Source organism: Toxotes jaculatrix, chromosome 20, assembly GCF_017976425.1.
Source record: "Toxotes jaculatrix isolate fToxJac2 chromosome 20, fToxJac2.pri, whole genome shotgun sequence".
Classification (NCBI taxonomy): Eukaryota; Metazoa; Chordata; class Actinopteri; family Toxotidae; genus Toxotes; species Toxotes jaculatrix.
In genome coordinates, this window is record NC_054413.1 from 14136281 (window position 1) to 14148727 (window position 12447).

General features: G+C 40.1%; 1 protein-coding gene across 1 annotated transcript in view; it reads left to right on the forward strand.

The window, feature by feature from the left end:
* Nucleotides 1–12447, forward strand: part of cubn (cubilin (intrinsic factor-cobalamin receptor)) — an 80927-nt gene that overhangs the window by 36825 nt on the left and 31655 nt on the right. Inside the window, exons 29-41 of the mRNA XM_041065904.1 lie at nucleotides 178–359; nucleotides 1824–1992; nucleotides 3111–3292; nucleotides 3884–4040; nucleotides 4855–4971; nucleotides 5084–5197; nucleotides 5378–5506; nucleotides 5655–5787; nucleotides 6725–6930; nucleotides 8090–8271; nucleotides 8939–9131; nucleotides 10010–10207; nucleotides 10362–10508. Of these exons, the coding sequence (XP_040921838.1) occupies nucleotides 178–359; nucleotides 1824–1992; nucleotides 3111–3292; nucleotides 3884–4040; nucleotides 4855–4971; nucleotides 5084–5197; nucleotides 5378–5506; nucleotides 5655–5787; nucleotides 6725–6930; nucleotides 8090–8271; nucleotides 8939–9131; nucleotides 10010–10207; nucleotides 10362–10508 (2109 nt within the window). The remainder of the gene's footprint in view (nucleotides 1–177; nucleotides 360–1823; nucleotides 1993–3110; nucleotides 3293–3883; nucleotides 4041–4854; nucleotides 4972–5083; nucleotides 5198–5377; nucleotides 5507–5654; nucleotides 5788–6724; nucleotides 6931–8089; nucleotides 8272–8938; nucleotides 9132–10009; nucleotides 10208–10361; nucleotides 10509–12447) is intronic.

The following is a 12447-nucleotide window of genomic DNA, read 5'->3' on the forward strand; positions in this document are numbered from 1 at the left end:
TGTCTTTTGCTGTTGTGGGCCAGGCCAGATCAACCAGACACTACATACTGATTTCTGTAATTGCTGAGGGCCTGGAAGAAAGAGCCCTTAGAGTGCTTATGAAATCATTTAGTGGTTTTGAGTATTTTAAATTCACCCATGCCCTTGTCAAAACATATGCCCATATGTTCCTTATAGGTTGTGGTGGGGAGCTCTCTGGTCCCAGTGGCTCCTTCAACAGCCCAGACTACCCCAACAGGTATCCAGAAAACAAGGAATGTATCTGGTATATCACAACATCAGCTGGCAGCAGCATCACCCTCACCATCCAAGAGTTTGATGTGGAGTTCCACCAAGACTGCAGCTATGATGTGCTGGAAGTAAGATGTGGACCTGTCTCTCTGCTAGGTTTTGGCTAAAACATTCACCATCTCCAGTGCTGGTGTACAGAGTTGTTTTGATAAGCAATTATTGGAACACTGCTGTGGTATCAGTGATTTCTGTAGTTCCATCTTTAGGCCAGATATCCATCCAGATATCCAGCACAGTGAGAGTCTTCAAACAGAACTCCAAGAAACTTTTGTGGGGTGGATACATACCCTCTTGAGGGTTTTCACTGGTTAAATCAGAGAAAAAGACCATATGACTCATCTGAGACAAGTAACACATACTGTAACAAGCAGCCATTGTTTTCAACTGAGACAGTAATTCTACTGCAATTTCCAACTGAGAAAAACAAAGCTTTCTGGAGAAGAACGAGGAACAGCAGGGAAATAAGCTTATAAGCTAACAATATTTCTAAATAACTTAATTTGATGAGTTAAGTGAAAGACGCTCATTTGTGCATTTAGCCAACCTGTCATTTTAGATTTCAAAAATGTGACCTCATAATTAGGTTCTGAAGTGGTTCTGAAGATTTTACACAAAGCTAAAGTCTAACTGATGTATTTGTAGTGTAATGTGCATATTTTAATGAGACTAATAAGAAAAAATATATATAATGCAGTAAATAATGTTTTTTCAGCTTAGTCACACAACTTTTAATTTTTACAGAGTATCAGGGTAATACACTCTCAATGAAGTTGACAGGAAAGAAGAAACTGGTGACATCATGTGTCAGACACTGTAGTAGTACCGTAGTATTTTACTGTAGTAGCTGCTAAAGGTGGGGGTAAAATTAACTACTTAACTACTGTTTAAACTCCCCAGAGATAAAGCGGTACTCCAAAACAATGAATCACATATTATTCACTGATCACATATTTATTACTTAAAGCCTTAATCTACAAAGTAATCAGTTACTATAGCTGTCACATAAATTTAGTCAGTATTTACCTCTGCAATGTGGTGAAGTAGATAAATAAAATGCATAAAATGAAAGCATGCCAGTAAAGTACATCCCCTGTGGCCTTATGTCCCACAGTGCACAAAGCGGATAAGGTAAATAAGCACCTCTGACTTTCACTTGATTAGAGAATTACACCAGTATATCCACAACCTATCTGTGTTCACCTAGAAAAGCTTCAAGGATGAAGACTGTCTGGTTGGCTTGGCAAATGTGTGTCAGGTTAACTACTCACTTCCTAAAAACAGTAGCGCACAGCTGCTTCCTTGAGCTCTTTTACTGGACCTTCTGGGACCTTCTGTCCAAACTCAAACTCTTACCCATAACATATACAGTATGTGCTATGTAGAAACTATTGTGTTGACATAATGTAAGTTTTTCTCAATAAATGTATTAATGGCTTTGTAAATGTATCAGCAGTATAACTGGTAACCCGTAAGTTAAAAAAAAAACAGTATTGCAGTTGGCCCTTTGACCATCATTTCTGACTTCACCTCAGGTGTATGGAGGTCCAGACCTGTCGGCTCCTCAGCTGGCCAAGCTCTGCAGCACCACATCCAGTCCGATGCGTGTTTCCAGCACTGGCAACCTGCTCACAGTGCGCTTCAAGTCTGATGCCTATGTTAGTGGTCGAGGTTTCAATGCAAGCTGGGCTGAAGTCCCAGGAGGTGGGTGCACATCACTGAGTACCACACGATTTTTGTTCAATGTTCTTTTTCAGAATTTGATGATGTGATGTGTATGAGACTGTCCCTGTTGAAGGCAGATAACATTTTGAAGAAAAAGTGGAAACAATGGAAGAGAATGGGTTGTAGTACACTTTTGTAGAGCAGCAGAAGGTATTCGAAATATGTAATAATGGGTGAGGGGCAGACACATACATTGGTGTAGAGCAGAGGTGTCAAACCTGTTCCACAAAGGACCGTGTGGCTGCAGGTTTTTGTTCCAACCAAGCAGCAGCACACCAGACTTGACTCATTTAAGCAACTGATCTCAGTCTTCAGACAGTTGATTGGTCAAACTGTGTTCTTGATTGGTTGGAACAAAAACCTGCAGCCACATGGCCCTTTGTGGAACAGGTTTGACACCTATGGTGTAGAGGATAAACAATTAGGGGCTTAGGACACAACCTTGTGTTGATGATGGTGGTTGAGGATCTTACAGTACCTACTCTGTTTGTGATCTGTTGCTGAGAAACCTGTGTGCCCAGTGGATGAGAAGTGGGGGGACTTGAATTGGTGGACTTTCCAGATCATCAACCCACATGGGACTTGTCAGTCCAAATTTTCTGTTTGCACCAACAACATCATGCCAAATTTCTTGTATGTGTAACATACATGGCAATAAAGTGTTTCTGATTCTGACATACATGTGCATATGTGTGTGTTGATGACACACAGACGTATATACATACATATATACATACACTGAAAAAAAGACCTAGTTAAACTGGCAAGTGAAAATAGCTACAATCCCTATGTGTATTATGTCTGCAAATTCTGCTCTTAAATGGACTGCAATGTTAAAATAATTTGTCCTCCCGAAGATGGAAAAAAAGGGAGAAAATCGGTCAGCTAATTAAAAAGTGAGATTTTTTTGTTTAATACTTGGGGTGTATAATTGTACTTTTGCAGTGAACAAACAAAAAGCACAGGAGACTGCCACCATCATCACTATTGACATATACATACACAGATATTGATACAATGCATCAGAAACAAGCTGCAGTTTTCCACCGCCACCAGCACTCTTTGTAACCTTTAATTAACTGTCCTTCTTCCTGCAGGCTGTGGAGGCCCAGTCACAGCTCCATCAGGGGAGATCCATTCTCCTTTGTATCCCAACAGCTATCCCAACAATGTGGACTGTTCCTGGGTCATTAGTGTTGATCCCCACCACCGTGTCTTCTTCAATTTCTCTGACCTGGACATTGAACATCACAGCAACTGCTCCTGGGACTATGTGGCTGTGAGTGAATGTTGTAGGAACATTTATTTATAGTTCAAGAGCACAGTGCCACAGCATTTCTTTTTGTTGCTAACCTATTAGAGCTCCCAGAACCTGTTTTATTGTTTTTTGACAGTGGTTTATTAATGCAAGTGTTTGCAATTAGCACCCAAGTCTCTTCTGTGTCATGCTGAGTTGCAATATGGCCTGTTTTAGCAGCCTGTCTGTGAAACTTAAAATGAAACTATGTAATCAACTCTATTGAAACACAGCTCACAACAAGAGCATGCTCATATTTGCCAACAGTATCTCTTCTGACTCCTTGTCTTAAATGGACAATACTAACGTCTACCCACTAGCAGGCAGTCCTTCAATAAGATTACAATAAGATTGCACTTTAATGTTGTGTCCATTATTTTATTCAAATGGAATATGCTGAACCACAGACCCTGAAGAACAAGAAAAATGTGTAACTATCCAAATCTTTATGGTCTGGGTTGTAAATGCAACCTATTTGCCATTAACCATTTATTCTGAATCCATTAAAGTATAAAGCGTAAGTAAATTAAAGGTACATAGCTTTACTGAAACCATATGTGTGTCCTTCTGTAGATCTATGATGGTCCAACCATATCTTCTCCTCTGCTTGCCCATGTGTGTGGCACCAGTCTTCCTCCCTCCATCACCTCCACCCAGAGCACCATCTTTGTTCGCTTTAGGTCTGACTCTAGTCGCAACCACCGTGGTTTCAGTGCTTACTTCTCTGAGGGTGGGTCTTATTTAACTTCTGTTGAACATAAGTAAAATATCAACTCCATCAATCCATCTTTTAATCCATCAATCCCTCCAATGCCAATTCTTGTCTTGGACTACTGTCATGATAATGTTAGGGAGCACAAAGACCACAACTGGTCTCAGACAAGGTGCAGTGATTATAACATGAAAGAAACATGAATTGACCTTTATCTGTAACAGAGCGAGTGCACCATACAAATGTCCAGAGATCAACTTTCTTAAGTAAACTGCATAAGCTAAATATAACAAATAAAAATGATTTCTACAAAGAATTTGATAAAAATAATATTAAAGGAATTCAGTCTGACTGTAAAAGCAAACAAGTAGAGAGTGGGTTGTGTTGTGATAAACTTCAATTTGAATTTACCAAAATTTCAAAAAATGCAAACTTCTTACATAGTGCAACTGCACACTCTATATTTAGTTACCGTCTTTCTGTATTCTAGTAAGACATCAACTGTATCGTTCAGTTTATGTAATGTTACACTCCTCTCCAAAGTGTCATTTTAAAGACTGAGGACATAAACACTGCTCGACACAACTTTACAATATTCCACTGCTTGATGCAAGACAAGCCTTAAACCAGTTATGCTGACAGCAAAGAAGCATTTCTGTCTCATTCAGACCTTCTACATGAATTCTCATTCTATAAGTTTTTGCCTGTTGCACTAGCCAAGACACGTTCCATGTCCCCATTGTAAGTAGGTCAGCCAGCTCAAGCTGTATGTTCTGGTGGCCGAGGGTTGGAGGACGTTGACCATTTAATTTTGTTTGTTTGTTTTCAACAGCCTGTGGTGCAACCATCACTACAGATGATATTGGTGGGGCCATTGCATCACCACGGTACCCAGCACCCTACCCACCCAATCAGAACTGTAGTTGGATCATCAGAGCACAGGAACCATGTGAGTTGCCTTAGTCAAGGTCCTCAGACTAAAAGAAAGAATTGTTGTTTACATGGTGTTATACATGAAATGTTGTGTACTTTTAACCTTTGACTTGTCTTTCTATGGCCAGTCAACCATGTGACCCTGTCCTTCACTGACTTTGAGTTAGAGATGATCAACTCCAACTGCTCCCATGATGCTGTGGAAATCCTGGATGGAGATAACTACCAGGCACCTTCTATAGGTAGTTTTATTTTGTGTTGGGTGTGAGAGAGATCAGACTGGGTTTTGTTGTGGAAGTTTAAACTTCCACAACAGTTTGTACATGCATTATGTTGATTGTATGTAACAAATCAGCTTGTTCAATTATTGAAATCAATTGTAGCCTTAAATTCAAATAAAAATGTAATGTAAATTTTGTCAGGGCGCTATTGTGGCCTTGAAGTACCTCACCCAGTGACATCCTTCAGCAACTCTTTGGTGGTCAATTTCATCTCTGATTACTCCGTCTCCAGAAAAGGGTTCAGAGCCACCTACTCAGCATCCACCTCCAGTAAGAAATATCGGCTCTCAATGCTCACAGTTCTGGCTGGATACACTTAGAACTGATCACTGCAAATTCAATATCATTCTTGTGCATACACACTGTTTTACTGACAGCATCCCACGCAAGACTCATTCTTCTCACCTCTTCTGCTCAGGTTGTGGAGGAGATCTGGTGATGGAAAGTGGTGCATTTAACAGTCCTAACTATCCAGATGCTTATCCGCCTAATGTGGAGTGTGTGTGGACCATCAGGAGCTCACCAGGAAACCGTCTTCAGCTCTCATTTATGTTAGTCAATTTGAGCATGGAGGTTCATTCTTGACCTTGGGCAGACATATCTGTGATGAAATATTCACTCAAAGTTCCCTTTGTAGCTTTTTCTGGAGCTTTTGGCAACATCTCACAGCAAATAGATATTTCAGAGGTGTCATAACATGACTGAAATTCTGTACTTCTGGTCATACCAAGTGATAGGGTACCCCTGTTAAAGATGATCAGTCAGATGGTGTTTTCCTTGATCTTCCTCTGGCTAACTCTGATGATGATCTCTGACCTCTTCCATGTTTTAAAGCATCAGGTGTTTTGGTCTGGTGTTCATTCAGTTTAGATTCTACGCTCAAGACACATCTGCACTTGATCACATGTTTGTGAAGCAAACTGTAATAAGCCCCGGTGTTGTGTTGTCTACAGTGAAGCTACCTTTTCTGGAGTGAGCTAACTTTAGCTTCATTTAGCCCAGTGACATAGGCCACTTAGTGAAAGCAATGTGTCACAAAGCTAATTCTTAACAAAGCTAGCTTATTCTTATAATTAGAATAAGGCATAAGGACAAACATTCAAAGAATGTGAATATTTTGGCTTCTGTTCCTTTCAGAAAAGAGATAACTGATTTTTAATCAAATAACTCATTTGTTGGACACTGATGGTGTGATCTTGATGTTATTTTGGAACCCAGTCTTGATGTCTTCATTGGTGATATGGCTTTATAAATCTGAAAAGAGACAGTAAAAACAAACTACACTGCATTGTGAAAGTTGCCAGAAGACAAAGATAACAGGTGCACATTCTCTGTTTAAGCACTACATAGTTAAATATTTCATACTTTTATGTACCTATAATTAATCTTTGACTGATATTTTGTATTTGTAGGATACTTTATTACTGATATTTTGTATTTATAGGATACTTCATTACTAAATATCAATAACAGTCGTGTTTTGTTTAGTATCTTTCACTTGCAGGGAGATTCTGGCTGTCAAAATGACTATCTGGAAATCAGAGAGGGCAATTCAACTGGGCCGCTGGTTGGTCGATTCTGTGGAAACTCCCTCCCGTCCAACTATACCTCTGTGATTGGACATATCCTGTGGGTTAAGTTCGTCTCAGACGCATCGCTCAGTGGAGCAGGATTCAGAGCCACCTTCTCACACTGTGAGTATCTGTGTAAACACAATTCATCCAGCTTGTTTATGTTAAATTCATAAAATGAATACCATACAAAACTGTCCCTGAGACAGTATGCAATACCTGGATGTAAAATATGGCTGATAGTGTATGGCAGAGTTGTACAAGTGTTACTTGGACCAATGATGTACAACTGCAAGGTTGGTGTTGAATGAAGGAGAAGCCAAACTGCTTTGAGGACAATTTGTTCTGATTTAGAGAGGTGGACTCATCTCCCTGTCTCAATGAAAGCAATTGTTTCAGTTATGAAAATGAACATACTTGTTAGGACATGGCTTTATTACTCAATGATATCTTTCCTAGCATGCTTAGGGTTTTGGGGCACAATTACCTCTAGATTCATTTGGAATGGTAAAAAAGTGCAGCACCCCTTGGGGCAACAACGAGTCAGAAGGTCCAGGAGTTCCAGATTTTAATTTTTGTTCTTTTGCTTTGTGTTCTCTGCAAATTTGGTTCATCCTATGAAATAGTGCAGCTTGTCTCATTATTGAGAACGTAGTTAAACCTTGGCAATTACAAGATACAGTGTACTCAAATGTTTCTTTTTAAAATTGTCATGGCTAAATTTGCTGCAGTTGTGTCCAATTTATTATCAGTTTGGCTATGTCCCTGAAATGTATAATACTAGCTACAACTTTATTTATAGAGCACCTTTTAAAACATAGTTACAAAGTGTTTTACAGTACAAATAAGGACCAGAGGAAATAAATCAAAAATATTAATCTAAAATGAGATAAATAATTAAAATAACAAACAAAAGCAGATGAAAAGGTGACAAGTGCTGGGTGTCATCCGCCTTTATTAGGTCAATTGCATCACCAAGGTCGTACCTGTGACTTTGTCAGTATAAGGTCTCAACCTCCTGCACGTGTGATAGATATCTTCACACTGCCCCTGGTAGTCAGTGGTTGTGTATTCTTAGCTCATGTAGTACCCCTTCTCATTGTCATTACTCCTAGAAACATCTTACTGATGTACAGTAACTGCCTACGTGTAAAGAAGCTGTGTTGTGTACACCTCCATTTATTCATCTGTTAAGTTATGTTAAGTCTGACCAAAAATAAATAAATAAATAAATTGAAAGAGAAAAAGAAATCTAAATCTTAATTTCTTCACTGTTTCTCAGTGTATGGCAATGATGTGATGGGGGAGTTTGGTCAGATAGCATCCCCACTTTATCCCAGAACGTACCCCAATAATGCCCACTACCGCTGGACCATAACTGTGGAGGGAGACAGCTACATCCAGATTCGCTTCTTGGACATGGACATTGAGGACCTGTATGACTGCTACTATGACCAGCTAAAAGTAAGATTGTGTGTGCTCTGAAATCACATTGTATCCTTCATTTAACCTGTTACAGTTACAGTCAGAATGTTTGTGCTATTGTGTTAACGTGTAATTAATTGCATTGTGTTTCACATAGTACTTCATTGCAACAGAATTAAGCTGAGTTTTGATTCATTAGCTGTTTTAAAGTGGATACAGATGCATAAGAACATTGACTGCACATCAAGGTACAAATCTGTGTTTTTCAGCAAATGAGACAAGAGAAAGTCTGGATGTAAACGATAGGAACTGTATCACCAAATGGCAGCTACATTATTTTACCAACTGTTTATTACAAAACAGATTACAATGCTGAGAAATAAAAGAGAAAACAATCTTTAAAACAGAGTGATCAAAGACTGGTTGATATGAATCTTTGCCGGTTGTCTCAAACAAAAAAAATGCTGGTTGATATTGTTACAGATCGTAGGAAAGATTGTTAAGAAATAACTAACTATAGGACAACAGTGCACCAGGATCACTGTGTCCTCTATAAACTTGTTTTCAAACTCACTGTAAAAGTCATTTGTGTACAGGATATATAAGAGAGAACACAGGTCTGGTGAGATCCAGGCCGTGGTGATTAGAGCTCTCTTGAAATGATGGTATGTTATCCATTTTGCCCTCAATCCTTGTTTCTCTCCAGATATTTGATGGGCCCAGTGTTCATTACTATCCCATTGGGACATTCTGTGGTCTGGACCTGCCCCCTCCCCTAAGGAGCTCAGGCAGCACGATCACCCTGCAATTTCAGTCAGATTCAGTGGTGGGAGGACGAGGCTTCCTTGTGGAATGGACTGCTGTCCAGGACTCTGGAATACCGCCTACTGTCCCACCAGGTCAGACGCAACAGTTAGTGACTTTGAGCCATTTTATGTAAACCACACAATATATATGACATGCACACTATATGCTGCTGGAGATACAAAAAAGTGCCAGAAGAAAATTACAAGGAAGATGGTGGCAATGGAGGTAGACTGGTGTGAGCAGGTTAGCAGAGCCTTAACTTTAATGTTATCAATAGGCCTCCTACTGTGTTGTATAGGCCTACTGGGGTAGTAATAGTAGACACTTGGATAGCATGAGCAACACCTTAGCAGAGCAGCAGCAAGACAAATGCATCGGGCACAGAGAATGAACGACCAGTAATATTTCAAAATTTGGCACCTCCCAATGCCTTTAATCTTTGTGAAGTTGAAAGGTTAATTTTATGGCCCTGGAATTTCTTCCAAAAGTCAAATGGAGGGGCAAGATGTGACATAGAAAAATTCATTAATTCAATTTGATGATATCCAACTGACATCCAACCTTGAAATTTCCATCTCTGACAATCAGTAATAGCAGTAGGTACTCTTAAAATTATCATAGGCTGTTAAATGTAGTAATTAGAAAATACCAATACACAAATATCTAAAGTGGCTCACTACCTTGATGTTAAGGTGCACGGGGAATGTAAGACCCTCAATACTGAAAGGCATCAGTTTGGATTTCAAGATGGATTTGTGAAAGAACGGTTACCCATCAGCACGTATTTTGGTTGTGATTGGCCAGATATAACTTTTACTGGAATAGATTGACTTTACACAGCTCGCTAAGTTTTACCCTTGCTGTAAATGTATTTTATTTTTTTCCCCCTTATTAAGTCAATATTGAATGTGCATCATCTCAGTGTAATTTTTCTTTGTTTTGTGCCCGTGGGTGTGTGTTTGGATGTCAGGTGCATGTGGCGGAGTTCTCATGACAGGGGATATTCCTGGCTTCCTCTTTTCTCCTGGCTGGCCTGAAAACTATCCTCATAACCAGGAGTGTACCTGGTTAATACGTTCTCCAGACTCAACTGTAGAATTTAACATCCTGTCTTTGGACATGGAGGACTACCCCACTTGCTACTTTGACAGCCTTGTCATCAGAGATGGTAAGCCACGAAAGCCTTTTCTGTAGAGACTTATATACAAAGACAAATATACCTGGGACTTCTTAAAGAAGTCCCAGATATATTTGCTGCTGTGGTCTGTTTGTTCTTCTGGACATCTCACATATCCCTTCTTTGTGCATGTGTTTGTTCTTAGGTGCAACCAGTCTATCCCCTGTGCTCGCCAGTGTTTGTGGTCGGGATCCTCCAGGTTCTCTCCACTCTACAGGAGATTCCATGTTCATCCACTTCTCCTCAGACAGCAGCATCAATGGCAGAGGATTTAATGCCTCCTACTCCAGAGGTCATACACTTTTATTAATAAACATCATATACTTGTGTGGCAAGAGAGAGATGAGATATATGATAAGAGGGGGGTGGTAGCAGATAGCGGATGGTGTAGATCACTACAACACCCAACTAAGAGCAACCTACAAAGCCAGACAATGGCACCTTGGGAATTTCACTCAAGGAAATAGTTATAGCCAACTGTATCAACTCCAAGGCACCCAGGTTCGTTTTACCATGGGCAGAGAAGTAGTTTCAAAGCAATGATCAATATACTTTATTTCAAAATTGTATTAAAACATTATTATTACACCATTCCCACACAGGGGACGTGAGGAAAAAGGGGGGACCTTATCAGGACTGAGGCTTACCGGGGGGCCAGCTCGAGGAGGGCTGTGAGGGAGCCCAAATAATATTTAAAAAATGTCACCCCAGCCACATGTGACAGCCACACACGCACACGTAGTGAAAGGAATCCAGGACCAGGGGAAGCACAGGACACAAGAAGGAGGGGGAAACCACCACCCAGCATCACGACCGCCACTACCTTCGGCTCTCAGCCACTGAAAAAAGGGGACAAGGAGATAAAATTAGCGGGGTCACGCCCAACACAGGAAAACAAATAACCAATATACAAATACTAACAAAAGAAAACAAACCAATGCTTACAAATGAACCAAAGCACTAAGAATATCAATAACTAAACATAACAAAACATAAAATTGTTGTCACAGGCAAAAGAAACAGTCAGGAAACAAAAAAACAAAATCCAACTGAATACCAGGGCTAATTGAATAACGGAATGTCAAAAAAATTAAACAAGAAAAGAAAGAAAAAGAAAAAAAAACAATAAACCAGCACAGACCCTGGTTAAACAGAATATTTAATAAACCAAATAGCCTAATCTAACAGAAACGAAGAAAGAAAAAAAAAAATCAAAAGAATAACCCGAAACCCATACTAACTAAATGCAACAACAAGAATGGGGACATTGCATAAAAAGCAACCCCACAGTGCATTCATTCAATTTTTAAAAGTCCAGGCCCAAGCCAAACGAAACTGGTGGAGAGCCTGCAGTTCGGCGTCTGCACCAGCGACGACAGGGAGGAAGGAAGCGGCCGACCAGGAAGTGGGCCTCGGAGCCAGGAGCAAGAGAGGGTCAAGATGACCTTTTATAGAGTGCCCTCATGTGGCGATAGGCTAACGAGGACTGAGGTGAACAAAATGGCGCAAACTCAAACTGGGAGATGAAAGATGAAACATCTCATCGTGCCACAATTGCTTCTCTCATTATTTTACAACAAAAGGGCAGCCGTTAAAGGCTGCATTGCGCAGCTGTCACTTTGACACAGTAGCACGGACTATGTCAAAGTGACAGCTGCAGACTATGTCAATTTGACATAGTCCGTGCTACTGTGTGATATAGCCATTTTCCTGTGAGGATTAACTCACCTTTAATCAGAGAAGAGGGATTCATGAGGTGAAGTGTCCTCCTGGAGTCTGGAGGAAACAAAACAAAGTTTATTTATTGAAAAAATCAGGCAATAATTGGCCCTTAGCCATCATTCTGTCCACATATGTGATCTGATGCTACACACCGAATTATTCTGCGAACAGCAGGGCACAGTGAAAGGAGTTGGTTGCCTTGCTAAGAAGATGGAGGTGTTCGGCCTTTTCCCTTCAGCGCGTCATCTAACAGCTCACTGTGGCTGCTCCTTCTTGTTCCATTACTCCCTCCAATATATCACACTTACAAAAATCGTCCAAAAATTCTCAAAATGACTGCTGTCTTGTTTTGTAGACACCATTTTTATGTGAGCGTGAGCAGTATGGAGCTAAGCTCACTGACAAACACTGCATTTCCTGTGACTACTTCATAATAAAAGTGTTGTGTTTTGCCAGTTAAATGCTTTTAATGTGAAGTTGCATCAGTAGGAAATATTTGGTTTGCATTA